This window comes from Grampus griseus (genome assembly GCF_964374135.1).
Source record: "Grampus griseus genome assembly, chromosome: 5".
Lineage (NCBI taxonomy): Eukaryota > Metazoa > Chordata > Mammalia > Artiodactyla > Delphinidae > Grampus > Grampus griseus.
Window position 1 is genome coordinate 1,106,899 of NC_138998.1, and position 16,328 is coordinate 1,123,226.

General features: G+C 44.8%; 1 protein-coding gene across 3 annotated transcripts in view; it reads left to right on the top strand.

The window, feature by feature from the left end:
* Positions 1-12,737: 12,737 nt before the first annotated feature.
* Positions 12,738-16,328, top strand: part of TOP2B (DNA topoisomerase II beta) — a gene marked incomplete at its 5' end in the record, with an annotated part of 66,400 nt that continues 62,809 nt past the window's right edge. For 2 of the 3 annotated variants that reach the window (XM_082654896.1, XM_082654898.1), the window contains one exon: positions 12,738-12,828. In XM_082654896.1, the coding sequence (XP_082511022.1) occupies positions 12,760-12,828 (69 nt within the window). The remainder of the gene's footprint in view (positions 12,829-16,328) is intronic. The other variant, XM_082654897.1, reaches the window with a different exon arrangement.

A 16,328-nucleotide genomic window follows, 5' to 3' on the forward strand; every position in this document is an offset into this window, starting at 1 on the left:
CTTCTCTCACGTCCTCAGCTACACCGTGACCCACTCTGCCTGAGGGTTCAACCTGTGCTGTTGAATGTTAACTCATACTCCGTCCTCAGAGCTCAATGTACTTTTTAAGAAAGCCTCTTCCATCCCCTACCTTGTTGTTATACACTCCCCGTCCCCCCACCCCCCCCCCCCCCCCGCCACGGATCACAGTTATTTAAGCAACTGGTTACTGAATGTCTTTCACTTTTCTAGAGGTGTGCTTTGTGCCTCTGGTTTACTCTTATGTCTGTAGCACCTGGTGGCCCATCTGGCGCATAGGAGGTGCTTAAATATTTGTGGAAGCGAATGAGATAACAGCTGATTGAAATACGTGGTACAGAGTTAGCACTCAATCAATATTAACAGCTAGATTAATTCTGAATTGGTTTTACTCTCCCTCTTTGTCTTACTCTCCCTCCCTCTTGCCTTGTTTTCGATTGCTCAGGGTTACAAGACCCTGCCCAGCTCTGGGGCCGAGCAGTGTGCTGCTGTATGCAGTAGGAGCTTCATACATGTCTACTGCTGCTCATGAGACGTCTAGGACCCTGCCCTTGGACCTGCCGCCAGTATAAACTAGGTTAGCTTTGAGGGCGCTTCATCATAGTTGGGTATGTTAACGGTGATGATACTACATTAGCTACATGTTCTAAAAATTCATCACGTCTTCTGTTTAAATGTTTATTACAGATGACTTGTTCTGCTATGGACACCTTTAGAAAGCTGAAAAATTCTACCTCCTGGTTCTGTCAGAAGAAGCTGAGTTAGCTTTAATATTTATTTACTGTCAACAGGTAGTGATAGTCACTGTTCAGACAGTCTCTTTTTAGAGTGGCTTCTCAAACAACCTCTGGATAGTCAAATTACAGTGGAACTGAAGGTTAAAATCATGAACTCTGGAGACAAGAATAGAACTGGGTTCCTATCTCCCCTTTACTAGATAAAGCAGTGGGACCTCGGGCAGATCAACCTTCCTAGCCTAGGTCTTCTCAACCATAAAAAAGTGGTTTATGATAAATAATACCAAGATGTTCAGCGAATCCCTTTCACATTGTTGAAAATAACATAAATATCCTTCTCTACCAGTTATTCTCATTGGTGGTGGGAGGGAAGGAGTTTTGTCTCTCGGGAGACAATATATCTGGAGATGTTTTTTGTTGGTCACGCTGGGGGTGGGTTGGTGGAGGAGAGGCGGTTTGCTACTGGCCTCCAGTGGGCGGAGGTCAGGAATGCTGGTAACGTCCCACAATGCATAAGATAGGTCTTTATTATTTTATTATTATTATTATGTGTGTGTGTGGTGAAGGAAAGTGCAGCATTTATTGTAAGGCCATACAAGTAGTCCGGGACAGCTAGTGGTCAAAAAGCCCAAACTCTCTGATGAGTTTCAGCAAAGCATTTTTAAAGGCTAGGTGAGGGAGTGGGCATCGCAGGATATGTTATCAGCCTGTGCGCAGTTCTGATTGGCTGATGCTGAGGTCTCAGGGCAGTGTCCCAGGGGTTAACGTTATCAATCCTCAGCCTTCCGTAGGCCTGGGGGCTACGTGCTCCCGGTCATCAAGTATCAAGTACCTTCTTCCATTTGGTGAGGGATTTTCACATCTGTGAAACAATTCAGGAAAAGTGCATCAGAGGCTGTTATCCAGGCACTTCAGAGAGGAGCTAAAGCAGAGGATACGGGGGAGGGGGTCTGTCCCGGGAAGGCCCCAGGGGGTCCTGCTGGGTTACGGAAGTACTGTTGAAATCCGTGTCCCCCTGCCCACTCCAAAGTGAGGGCAGCGCTGGAAGGGAGCTCATTATTAAAACCAGCATCAGGCGTCCGTTTCTAGGGTGGAGTTGAAGCCGCACAACTCAGATGGGACTTGAAGCCAGCCAAAACCCAGACTGGGGGTTGAACCCATTGTCTTTTAAAATCACACACCTGGTCTCAAGGACTTAATGAAGCTCAGGTTCTTTGTGTCTCGTCACAGAAAGAATTCAGTGAGGGACTAATAGGTAAGAAGTGGATTGATTGATTTATTGATGGCTGAGTTGGTGCACGTGGGCTTTCTCTAGTTGTGGCGAGCGGGGGCTGCTTTTCGTTGTGGCGGGCACGGGGGCTTCCCACTGCGGTGGCTTCTCTTGTTCCAGAGCATGGGCTCTAGTCATGTGGCCTTCAGTAGTTGTGGCACGCGGGCTTCAGTAGTTGTGGCTCACGGGCTCTAGAGCACAGGCTCAGTAGCTGTGGCGCACGGGCTTAGTTGCTCCGCCGCATGTGGGATCTTCCTGACCCAGGGCTTGAACCCGTGTCCCCTGCATTGGCAGGCAGATTCTTAACCACTGCGCCACCAGGGAAGTCCCCAGAAGTGGATTTATTTAGAGCGATACACACTCCATAGACAGAATGCGGTCCAGCTCAGAGAGTGAGAGCAGCTCCAGGGCACGGGGGCATCTGGGAAAGTGAGAGGGGCCCAGGGAGATATACACTCCACAGACGAGTATGGGCCATCTTGGAAGGCAAGAGGCGGGACAGGTCTTTAAAGAATCATCCAGTCCAAAAAGTCCATAGTGCCTGCTTATGGTGAAATGGTTGAATAATCACTGCTGTCGTTCAAAGAATGAGAGAGGTCTATGCACAGACGTAGAAGGATTTCCAGGAGACACTAAGTAAAGCAGCTCACAGGGATATATTTATAATATCTCATTTATTACTACCTCTCTGCTGTGTGCATGTGTGTGTTTCCACATACATATGAAAGATCTGGAAGGACACATACCAACGTGTTAATCACTGATATCAATGGGGAAAAGGCATGCTAAGGAGTGTCTGCATTTCTTACTGGACATACTTTTTACTGGGTTTATACAACCCAGTAAGCTATTACCTTTATAATTCTGAAAATTCCTAACTCATACTGTTCCTGTAAGAATTAAAGTATGTTAGTACAGTGCCAATATATAGTAAGTGCCAATAAATAATAGTTATAATTATTGTTATTAGGACAGTGTTATATTTCTCGAAAATCGAGGGAGTTTAGGAAGTGAAGGTATGCAAGTGAATATGGTAATTAAAAGATTTCATTAATGATTTGCAGAGTTTCAGATGTGGCAGCATTCTTTATTTAATCACATAAGTTTCCTTTTGTGCTTATTGAAAGAACTGTTCGATCTTACATCATTTTTTTGGGGGGGGGATGGCACACATAAAAAGGGAAACATGAAATAAATTGGTAAGGGTCTTCCTACCACTTCACATTCAGGATACAAATCTTCTAAATCAGTGATCAGCTCAGAGGCATCAGTGAGCCTGTCTTTCCACACACCCTCACCCTTATTTCTATCAAGTGTTGGTGATACAACATTTTTAAAGTAAATTGTTTTTTTTCCTCACGGTGCAGCTTGTGGGATCTTAGTTCCCTGACCAGGGCACCCTCACCCTTGGCAGTGAAAACGCGGAGTCCTAACCACTGGACTGTCAGGGAATTCCCCAAAGTAAACTGTTTCTATTAATGTAATTTAAATTTTTTTAAATTTATTTTTGGCTGCGTTGGGTCTTCATTGCTGCAGGCGGGCTTTCTCTAGTTGCGGCGAGTGGGGGCTACTCTTCATTGCGGTGCGCAGGCTTCTCATTGTGGTGGCTTCTCTTGTTGTGGAGCACGGGCTCTAGGCGTGCGGGCTTCAGGAGTTGTGGCTCGTGGGCTGTAGAGTGCAGGTTCAGTAGTTGTGGTGCACGGGCTTAGTTGCTCTGCAGCATGTGGGATCTTCCCGGACCAGGGCTCGAACCCGTGTCCCCTGCATTGGCAGGCGGATTCTTAACCACTGTGCCACCAGGGAAGCCTAAAGTAAACTTTTTAATTAAAGCATAATGTTCATTTAGAAAAGTAATTCAATATGTACAGCTGGATGAACTTTCAACATGAACAGAATGATAGATTCACTATCTAGTTCAAAAAATAGAAATTACCAGCACCCAGAATCCTCCCATAGGTAACCACATCCTGACTTCTACCATCATAGATTAGTGTTGCCTGTTGCTAAATTTTATATAAACGGAGTCATACAGTATATATTCTTTGCTGTTTGACTTCTTTAGCTTAACATTACATTTGTGAAACTCATTCCTGGTAGGTGGAGCAGTGATCACTCACTGTCATTGCTGGACAGTTTTCCATGGCATGCAAATGTTACATCCGTCCCACCACTGATTGACTCGGGATTGCTTCTGGTTTGGGGCTACTATGAATAGTGTTGCTATGTACATTTTTGTGTGTGTCTTTTGGTCCATATAAGTATACATTTCTCTTTGTATATACCTAGGAGTAGAATTTTTGTCTGAGTGATGGAATTATGGGGTCATTTTGTTGTTTGCTTTGTATTTACACTTTCTATACTTGTAAAACAAACATGTTATAATAACAGAAATAATATAAAAAGTAGCTGCATTTCCCAGAGTCTTTTCATTGAAACAAAAATTCAACAATGTTAATAGATATTCCTGCAAATAGTTTCAAGGCTAAGTAAGTTTAACTTGTTCATGGCAGCTTGCTCTGAGACAAAAAATGTTAATGTTATCTGATGAATCTCTTATGCTTGGGTACTACATAATAGTGTGCATGGTTTCAGGGATTTATAATTTCCAAAATCTCTGTTAATGCCTCAGGGAGCTAATATACTGGGAAACATTATTTGCAAAATGCTGGAATGGGAGATGAAAAAAATGAAATACATAAAAATAGGTTATAAAAAGGCAAATAATTCTTATCATAGGTGGCTTGTCCAGAAACAAGTCTTCCCTGTATGACTGCACACTCAGAATTTTTAATGCTGCTTTAAGTATCTTTTACTATGAATTTGAATCTCTCCAAAATGTGAATCCAAGAGTCCAATCCCTTGGTACTTCTGCATTCTCCCTGCTACCTTTGAAAGTTAGCTATTTGAGTGTCTTCTATGATCATAACACTGGATTTATATTATATGTTTTAAAATCATGCACATGGACAGATGTCCCTGGACCCACAGGGTCTTGGACCTCAGGTAGTCTTTGATCCTTTGGACTGACTCCAAAAAGCAGCTTATTTTGTAACAAGGCAGGATAAAGCAGATTCAAGCTAGTGTCCAAGAGAAGTGCTAGTCAGTCCTACAAATTGTGGATGCTTGTCACCATAGTTCAATGATAAAATGTAACAACCGAAGGGTTTTACCAAGGGCCAGATTTATTCACTAGTATTGCCAGCTTCCTAGCACATTGCGGAAGATGCTCCACTGCCAAGTATGGCAGCCAACCTGGCACTCTGACAGAAGGGTGTGGTTTGGACAAAGAGAGGCTCGGGCTTGAATTTCAGTTCCACCACTTGTTCAGCTCTGTGGCTTTCTATGACAATTAATTTCCTTGGCTGTGAAATAGGAATGATAATGCCTCCCTCTTAGGGTTGTTGGAAGTTAATTAAGCTGATATGTGTGAAAGTGCCTGCCCAGTACTGTACTAAACAGATAGCAGGGTTCTCGATAAATGGGGTTATTCCTTCTTCATAAAATGAAGCATAAGCATTGGCTGGGCTACAGCTCATGGACTTCCATAGACAGAACGTGTTCACTTTCTCTGCTCAGTTTCAGTCAGTTGGATGCTTTTGTTATCCCTCTCTGGTCCCACCCCCAGTTCTTTTCCCTGGTACCATAATCTCTCCTCTTTCCCTCCTCATATCATCCTGCTTTTCATTCCTAAAGAAGAACAATGCTTTAACTAATTCTTCATAATCTGTTAATGGATAAAGTTTAAGGTACTTTACCCTCTTTGGTATTCAACCAAAAACACTCGAAAAAATAAGACTTAAGGATCCTGGTCAAGTTTCAGCACCATCACGGTGATGGGTGAGATGTTTTGCTTCGAGGAACTTTTTGATATGCCTCAAAGTCATTCTTTGAGAACTTATTTACTGAATACCTCCTATGTGTCAGGCTTTCTAGGACTGGATAGCACTAGGTAGTGTACCATTTACTGAACAGACCGGTCTTGTTCTTTGACTTTTCCCAAACAACGTTTAAATCAGAAATACGTTCCTTAAAGAGTCAGCATCTTAGGCCTGCTTCTGGATATTTCCACATTCAAACAGCACTCTCGAAGTAAAGAAGAAAGCTATTAGACAAAGATATCAGTTACGTAAGATATCTGGGCTAATCTGTGCTTAGCTGTTTTTAAGTAGGGAATGGTTGCTTTTTGTTAATTGGCACACTAAAAGATGGGATATTTTCAAAGTTCTGATTTTTAATTATCACCTTGGGTAACCTACAGGTATCTTTTTTGAAACCCCTGTAGCTTGAAGGCTTTCCATCTCAGATTTTTCTGGTGTAGGTATTTCTCGTACTTCCAGCCCCATACCATCCGAGTTCCTAGCTCTTCTGAAATGCAAACAGTGGAGTTAGGAAAGCCACTGCTATCTTATTTCTTTAGGTCTGAATCTTATAAACTCACTGAGTCACTCGATCCAATGACTCTAAAGAGACGTCTAATACAACGTAGCCATATGCGTGCTAGGATCACATCACATTCTGTGGGTGACGGTCAGGAGAATGACGGCATCTAATGCTTCCCCAAGATGGGGTTTGCTTAGAACAAAATGCTTCTTTGAAAGCCCAAACCTAATGGTACACCCTTTCAAAGCCCAAGTACAGCATTTTTAACTATATGCCAATCATATGCTAATTATGCTTTCCATATTACATAATTTAGTAGAGTAATTGAGAGGTCTGGTCCATATCATTTAAAATAAGGGAAAATTTCCCTTCTATCTGTACAAGTAATTAGAGACATCACCAGAGGATCAGCATAGCTTGCTTCGCCAAAACCAATCAAAATAAACTCCTCCAAATCAAAAAGGCAAACAAGAGGAACCTGCTATAATTATTATAGGTAGAAATTTGAAGACCTTTAGCCTTTATCTGTCTTCTCAGTGATGATAATACTCAGCAATGTGGTGGTCATTAATGTCTTCTGCCATCAATAAACACCTCTTACTTTTGGTGCTTATATACTTTTTTTTTTTTTTTTTTTTTTTTTTTGCGGTACGCAGGCCTCTCACTGCTGTGGCCTCTCCCGCTGCGGAGCACAGGCTCCAGACGCGCAGGCTCAGCGGCCATGGCTCACGGGCCCAGCCGCTCCGCGGCATGTGGGATCTTCCCAGACCGGGGCACGAACCCGCGTCCCCTGCATCGGCAGGCAGACTCTCAACCACTGAGCCACCAGGGAAGCCCCTAGGTATATTTTTAAAAGTAAAAATATAGTTAGAAAATATTTGGAGCAACTAGTCTCAAAAAGCAGAGTTAATAATCTTATTATGATATTTACTATAGAAATGCTGAAACCCAAAAGGCTACATTGGTGGTAGCTTTCTTCTCTAACTTGAGCATATACTTCTAAAGAAATATTGATATAACAAAGTTAATTACATTGAAAACATTTAATAGTCATTATCTGGAAAACCATTTATTGAGTTTACTGAATTTTTCTTCTTATTCTTTGCCTAGCAACTTTCTATATATTTATGATCCATAAAAGCTAACACAATAAGAGGAAGGGAGAGGTAAAATTGAAGACACTGAATCTTGAATTCAAATATTAACTTCTTTAAATGCTCACTGGGTTAAAGATTAGCACCTCTCCCCTCACCTCCCAACTGAAACTCAGTGTTGGAACAAGACATGATTTAAGTGGAAACTCTGTTGAAACTTTGCCAGGTATCTAGAAGTATAGTTTTGAGTTTCTATCCTAGTTAAATCAATCTTGTTTTTTTTTTTTTTTTTTTTTTTTTTTTTTTTGCGGTACGCGGGCCTCTCACTGTTGTGGCCTCTCCCGTTGTGGAGCACAGGCTCTGGACGCACAGGCTCAGCGGCCATGGCTCACGGGCCCAGCTGCTCTGCGGCACGTGGGATCTTCCCGGACCGGGGCATGAACCCATGTCCCCTGCATCGGCAGGTGGACTCTCAACCACTGCGCCACCAGGGAAGCCCAAATCAATCATTTATTGATTAAAATACCTGCTGTGTTTAAGCTCAATGAAAGGTGTGACACATCAGGTAAACTGTTTATTAAATAGCAAAGGGATGCATATAAATTGCTTTTTTACTGAAAAGCTTAGCTCAAAACTACACTGCACAAGGTGTAAACTCAAGGCAGAGACTACATCCTTATAACCTCGAATTCTTAGGTCCTGAGTACCTAACACATAGCAGACATTTAATATATTTTTGATTGCTGTAATAGGGAGACATAAGATCTAAGAATAAAAATTCTAAAGTAGTTAGGATAAATTCCCATGGAAGCTATTCAGAAAGCTTGATTAAATAAAGGCCTTTATTTTGACAGTTAATGGAATTGACTTTGATTTCTACAATTTTTCATTTTGGCTGGTGCCTGCCATGGGGTGGAAATTAAGTCTTTAAATGTAATAAATGCATGAATAAAGTAATATTACAAACGAGACAAACCTTGACATAGAAGGTTTTTTTAAATTGAAGTATAGTTGATTTACAATGTTGTGTTAATTACTGCTGTGCAGTGAAGTGATTGTTATACATATAGATACATGTTTTTTTCATTCTTTCCCATTATGGTTTATTGCAGGATACTGAATACAGTTCTCTGTGCTATACAGTAGGACCTTGTTGTCTATCCATTCTATATATACAAGCTTACATCTGCTAACCCCAAACTCCTAATCCATCCCTCCCCCAACCTCCTCCCCCTTGGCAACCACCAGTCTGTTCTCTATGTCCATGAGTCTGCTTCCGTTTTGTAGATAGGTTCATTTGTATCATATTTTAGCTTCCACATATAAGTGATATTATATGATATTTGTCTTTTTCTGACTTCACTTAGTATGATAATCTCTAATTGCATCCATGTTGCTGCAAATGTCATTATTCCATTCTTTTTTATGGCTGAGTAATATTCCATTGTATATATGTAGCACATAGTTTATTTTTTAATTCATTTTTGGCTGCGTTGGATCTTTCGTTCCTGCACGTGGGCTTTCTCTAGTTGCTGCGAGCGTAGGCTACTCTTTGTTGTGGTGTGCAGGCTTCTCATTGCAGTGACTTCTCTTGTTGCAGAGCACGGGCTCTAGGCACGCGGGCTTCAGCAGTTGTGGCACGTGGGCTCAGTAGTTGTGGCTCGTGGGCTCTAGAGTGCAGGCTTAGTAGTTGTGGCACACTGGCTTAGTTGCTCTGCTGCATGTGGGATCTTCCTGGACCAGGGATCGAACCTGTGTCCCCTGTATTGGCAGGCGGATTCTCAACCACTGCGCCACCAGGGAAGTCCCTGTACCACATCTTCTTTATCTATTCATCTGTTGATGGACATCTAGGTTGTTTCCATGTCTTGGCTCTTGTAAATGGTGCTGCTGTGAACACAGGGGTACATTTATCTTTTTGAATTACAGTTTTGTCTGGCTACATGCTCAGGAGTGGGATTGCTGGATCATATGGTAATTCTATTTTTAGTTTTCTGAGGAACCGCCATACTGTTTTCCATAGTGGCTGTACCAACTTACATTCCCACCAACAGTGTAGAAGGGCTCCCTTTTTTCCACATCCTCTCCAGCATTTATCTGTACAGTTTTTAATGATGGCCGTTCTAACCGGTGTGAGGTGGTACCTCATTGTAGTTCTGATTTGCATTTCTCTAATAATTAGCAATGTTGAGCATCTTTTCATGTGCTTATTGGCCATTTGTATTTCTTCTTTGGAGAAGTGTCTATTTAGGTCTTCTGCCCATTTTTCGATTGCGTTGTTTATTTTTGTCGTTGAGTTGTATGAGCTGTTTGTGTATTTTGGAAATTAAGCCCTTGTTGGTCACGTGTTTTGCAAATATTTTCTTCCATTCTGTAGGTTGTCTTTTCATTTTTGTTTGTTTTCGCTGTGCAAAAGTCTGTAAGTTTGATTAGGCCTCATTTGTTTATTTTCATTGGTATTTCTATTGCCTTGGGAGACTGACCTAAGAAAACATTGGTACGATTTATGTCAGAGAATGTTTTGCCTATGGTCTCTCATAGAAGCTTTTTAATATGGCAATTATTGCAATAATTACTCTGTAAATGGAAGTTACTTGACAAAACCCCAGAAGGGAAAGCTGCACTGAAGTCCAACACAATCACTTTTATCATAAATATATGCTGCAGGAAGTGAGACAGGTCAGCGTGTCTTCAGGAGCGGAGATGCTTGTGATCTAACTACATTGTCCCCTTCATGGTGAACCTCTGCTTTAAACTGTTGATTTGCATTTATATTCAACAGCTCCTTTATTTGTGATTCTTTTAGGTAAGTCAGTATTTTCATAAGAATAAATCAAGTTACGTTTACTAGAGGGTCTTCATGCTTCGAAGGCTAAAGACCTCAGTGCCTCATGTACAAGGCAAGTGAAAAGATGAACGTGAATTTCCATTAGTTAACCCATCTGACTTTTGACTATATGGTTTTATTCATTTGAAAATTTGAGACTGAAGAGCTTTGAAAACTGAAGTTAAAAAAAAGAGATGGCTATATATTTTATAGCTTGGCTTCTATTAAACACATATATCTTTTATTTTATTAAAAAACAACCCCTCAGAGCCCTTAAAATTATTTACCCCTTTTCAAACTTGTAGAATATATATGTACTTTGAAGATGTAAAGACAGAGTAAGTACAAGAGCAAAAATCCTCAATTTAAGGAGGAGCAAACAGAGGTCCGTGAAGTTAAATACCAAGGCAGGAATACTTAGCTGATCAGGTTCAGAGCCCAGATTAGACCCTGGTCTGTCTGATTTACAAGCTGGCACCTCAAGTTCAAGGTAAAGAAAGGCTTCACTGTTCTGAACTAAGGTCCCAAATATGCCAAAATTATATGGCCGCTAGAGAGCTACTTAAGAAAAACTATGTCTAAATTATTTCCATGTTTCAGAGTTCTCCTCCTCTTAGGATTCAGAAGTCAGTTGAAAGCTGTGACCCGAGACATTTTTGTTTTCCCTTGAGAGGAAATGCACAGTTGGAAGTTCACAAAAACACCTTTTCAAGAGGCAGCAATAAGGTTTTCATCTTTTTAAAAAGCTCTCTTGTCCCAACGATTTGATAGCACTTCATGCCCTCAAGTAAGCATGTTGGTGATAACTCCCTCTTAGCTTGTCTCACAAGTCAGGCTATCAGTGACTTGAAATCAGGGGCCCCGGTTTTATTTGGAGCCCACGGCAGAGCCTGGTACAGGGTGGCGGAGTGTGGCATGGATTTCCATCCAAAAGCAGGACAAAGCCAAGCCATCTTCCTCTGCCAGACCGTGCTGCGGCTGTGTGGGTGATTTTCTTCCTTAGAAAGCTTTGATGTGAATGACATGATTCCTTGGTGCGTGCACTGGGACATTAAAGAATTAAACGTACTCTTAGAAGGCACGGTTCTGGACAGAAGAGAATGGAACGTGACAGTGACATGTCCTCATTGTTCAGAAAAGAGAGAAGGTCAACAAAGAGTAGACTCGGAACCCTCGGCCCACCCGGCATTCTTTCCCGGGAACGTTCTCTGTGCGTCCCGTATCATTTAAGTTTTTTAAAAGCAGTTTTCTTGAAACACACCGGGTCTCTTTCGCGGTGAGGGGAGGAAAGGGCGGGAGGAGATGGACGAGGGGAGGTCTGAGCAGAGGATTCTTCCACAGCAGCGTCCACTCGGGGCCTCGGGAGGCCAGGGTCACGGGGCCCTCCTTGCACCAGTGATCTGCAACGTCCCGCCTGCGGTTTACAACCGCTCTTTAAAAATACTTTCCCTTTGGGACGGCGGCTCCTGACTGCTTCCTGCCCCCTCCCCGCCCCCTCCCACGGCCCCGGGCAAGGAAGGGCCTGGGCTTCGCCCTCAGGGCTAGAGTAAACAGCGCGGTCGGAGGATTAAAATCGACCCAAGGCCAAGTCGACCTTTTCCCTTTGCCGCCCTCAAATGACCCTTGACTGCAGCCCCTGCTCTGCCTTCAAACGGAAAACCCTCAGACACACACGCAAACAAAAAACCCCAAGTCTTCCCTTCGGTTGCTACCCGCAATGACGATTCCCGCTCGGGTCCCGCCCCTCCGGGGGCTTGGGAATTTGGGATTGGCCGATAGGTTGGCCGACGGGGCGCCGATTGGGCGCCGCGGCGTGAGTGACAGCGGGGCGGCCGCTGCTCCCGCCCGCCCTCCCCCGGCCACCCCAGCCCTCCCCGGGGTGCGAGTGTGTGCGGTGTTATGCCGGACAGGAGGGAGGCGACCGCGGCCGCGGCGGCTCCGCTTATTGTCCCTCTCGGCGAGTGGATGTGAAGAAGTCGGGCTGTGGCGCGGCCGACACAAGCGGCTTAGGCGCCGGCGGCGGCGACCCTGCTTCCGCTCCCCGAGGGCGGCCTCCGCGGAGCCTGAGGAAGGACAGGGAGCTGCCGCGTCCCCGCCGCGTTCGGACGCCCGCGCTCGGGGCCTCGGCCGGCCCGGCGGGGAGGAAGCAGCGCCGCCGCCCACCGCCGGCCTCCGCGCTTCCTGCTCCGGCGCCGCCTCCTCGGCGGCCGCGCAGGCCCGGGCGCCGCGGCCGCGCGCCTCGAGTTTGAGGGCGGCGGGCGGCGAGGCCTCCTCGGCGGGCTCGGCTGGGCGTCCGCCCCGGGGTCGGCGATGGGGCACGGGGGGCGGCGCCGCTAGAAGAGCGGCGGGCGCGCGGTCTGTGCGGAGCGGCGGGGCCGGGCGGCCCGCGGGAGGCGGAGCGGCGGCCTCGGGCCGGGAGCGGAGGAGCGCGCCATGGCCAAGGCGGGCGGCGGCGGCGGCAGCGGCGCGGGAGCTGGCGGCCTCGGGGCGCTGACTTGGGTGGTGAGTGGGGGCGGCGGGGCGGGGGTCTGGGCCGGGGCATTGTTCCCGGGCGGCCGTGGAGGGCTCCGCCCGGTGGATCCTGCTGGGGGTGGGGGAGGACGGGGAAATCCGGGCCCCCAGAGGCGCGCCCCGTCGGGGCGCCTGCCGGCGGAACCCTGCGCCCGCCCCTTTTCTTTCTTCTCCGCCTCGGCGGGGGCTTGGGCTGCGGGCGCGCAGCGTGCACTTGAAACTTTGGGGGGCAGACCGTGAGCAGGACTGGGGGCCCCCACGCTTCATTTTCTTTGCTGTTGCGCAAGCTTTGTAGGGCGGTGGGGCAGGAGATGGTGGGGATAGCAGGGGTGCGTGTGTGACCGTGTGGGTCAGCGGTTGCTCCAAATGTGTCTTAAGAGAAGCCGGGAGAGAGGTGCGGGTCCGTGTGCGTGTGCTGTAAGTGCCACTATGTGTGACGCTGTCGCGTCTCAGGGAAGAATGGATTTGGTGAGGGATGTGACTGCAGCCGTGTGCACTTCAGTGCCGAGGGTCTCGTTCTGTTGGAAGCGCGCTCGGGATGGCTCTTTCACAGCAGTGAAACCTTGTAGCTCGTACGTCTGTCACAGGGGGATTATTAAAAGCGCTTACCTGCGTCAGCTTCGCAGGCGAAACGGGCGGGGGGCTGCGTGGACAGTGTCGCCGAGGTGACCCAAGTGATTTGTCCTGGAGTCAGAGCATTTCGGCGCTCGGTTCCTGCTGCTGGCAAGTAGTAGAGGAGGGAAGACCTAGAGAGATCCGATTCCCACGGCAGATCGATAATTCACCCGCATTTCACTGGCTCAGCAGAGAGTTCAGACCAGGGTCACTTCCTACACACGCACACACACACAGCAGGGTCATTTCACACACACACACACACACACACACACACACACACACACACACACACACACACACACACACACACACACACACTGGCTCAGCAGAGAGTTCAGACCGGGGTCACTTCCTACACACACACACAGACACACACACAGCAGGGTTACTTCACACACACACACACACAGCAGGGTCACTTCACACACACATACACAGCAGGGTCATTTCACACACACAGCAGGGTCACTTCTCACACACACACACACACACACACACACACACGGCTCAGCCAACTGACTAGGCATCCAGGAGAAAAATAAAAAGCCTTACATTTTCCCAGGGGACTTTGGCTGCACCCTCCCTTTTCCAAAACACCCAAGGAGACTTTCCTATGGGCATTTTTATTAAGTTGTTCATTTTCTCTTTGTTTGGGTGAGGTTTAGGCGAGTTGTACCGCTAACAGGAAAATATTTTGACCATTTATGTTTGCATGCCAAGATGCTTTGCAGACTAACTTGCCAGACTGTCATTGTTGGACTGTCCGAATTTTGTGTATTACTTCAATAATGTAGTAAGTATGAACAGACTAGAGCCAGGAGAGAGAAAACGTCAGATAAATAAGTTAGCCGTTCATGTAAACATGGTGGGGGGGCGGCGGAGAGGAGGGGGAGGTTTGCATAAATGCAAAAGAAGGCCTTTACCCTCGTTACTAAAATCAAACAACTTCGGAAAATGGAGTTAGCCAGATGGTTCTCATTCACTGTTTGGAAGTGTTTGAGACCTCATCAGTGTTCCTCTGATTCTCTGTAATGGTAAACATTTTGCTCCAAGATTGAATTGGTTAGTTTTAACATTTAAAAGCAATATTTTTGTTTACTGTTCCTTAACTTTGTAGATAATGAAATGACCACTTTTTCTTTCAATCTCAATAGGAAATTTTCCTTTCATTTACAGAAGAAATTTCGTGAAACTTAGAGGGTGTCATTCAATATCAGAAAAATTCATTTGAAACTAAAATTGACTTACTGATTCAGTATTTTCTCACTGTAAACCTATATGGGAAATATAGTAAAATAAGAAATAAAAATCACTTAATCTTTTATTTATAAATTATATCCTCTTGAATTAGAAATTTATTAAAAAGATAATCACTCCCTAAGTCTACTTCAAGATTTGCTGCTTGCTTTAAATTTGTCAGGTTATATGAGCATCTTTATGTCCATAATATACACCATTGACCATAGACCATAGTTTAATTTTATGCGGGGGGGCAATATAGGGAGGTGGTTATGAGCATGGACTTTGGTATCATTGATGTAGGTTCTGATCCTGCCTGACATGTAATCACTGGGACTTTGCACAAAGGGACCTAATCTTTCTAAGCCTATTTCTTCATCTGTAAGATAAGGTTGCATTGATAATTAAATGAGTAATATACATTGCTGGGCTTAATAAATGTTTGTCTTTATCGGTGAAATTCAAGAAATACACACTGAGAAGAAAGTTGCTTTTACGTAAAATATCTTTGAGCCAGAGTGAAAGCAGATTATTCCTTTGCAAGAGTTCAGGAGTTTGTTGCGGAGGTCATCTATTTCTGAAGAGGGTTAATTTTGCCTGCTTTATTGAACCATGTCATATTACTACTTGTTTGTGGGTAACAGGAAGAAATAAAAATTGAATCAGTCCCTGCTATCGTTCTTCTTTTTAGGGGGTGGGGGTGGGTAACACCATGTGTTGCTGGTAGCAACTTGTGTTGGGATGTGTGCTACAGGGTAGTGTTAACATTGTCACTGCACAGAAGTTTACATTTCTGAAACCACAAAGCAAAGTGGTTTAAGATTATTAACTTCTCCTTAATAATAGTGCATTGGGTTTGTGTTTGATTCGCAATATCTTAACAAGATACTTTAAAAAATTAAAAAGTGAGGGCTTCCCTGGTGGCGCAGTGGTTGGGGGTCCGCCTGCCGTTGCAGGGGGCACGGGTTCGTGCCCCGGTCCGGGAAGATCCCACATGCCCGTGAGCCATGGCCGCTGGGCCTGCGCGTCCGGAGCCTGTGCTCCGCAACGGGAGAGACCACAGCAGTGAAAGGCCCGCGTACCGCAAAAAAAAAAAAAAAAAAAAAAAAAAAGTGAAAAATATAAGTACTATAGTAAAACTATTTTGAGTTAAAATTGACAACAGCTATGAAAGCTTCTCTGAAGCAAGCAGAATTTCTTGAACTTTTAGTTTGTAAAGCTTTTCTTAAAAAATGTTTATTTATATATATTTATTATTTATTTATTTTGGCCGAGCCGGGTCTTCGTTGCGGCGTGTGGGATCTAGTTCCCTGACCAGTGATCTTTCCCAGCACCCCCCGCCGCACTGGGAACGCGGAGTCTTACCCACTGGACCACCGGGGAAGTCCCTGGTTTGTAAAGCTTTGATTTGTAGACCCTAATAATCTGTTTCATCCAGTCAGTGTTTTATCATGTTTAAGTGGTTGCAAAAAACAAATTTTGTTTTATTAGAATACAGTTAATCACTATGTGAATATTGATCTTTTCCCAGTACTACTCTAATTTAGTAGATTAAGAAAAAAAAACCCACTGTAATGGAAAGTATTAAGCCTATAAAATTATGGTGGCCAGAATGGTATAAAGACATTCCCTCT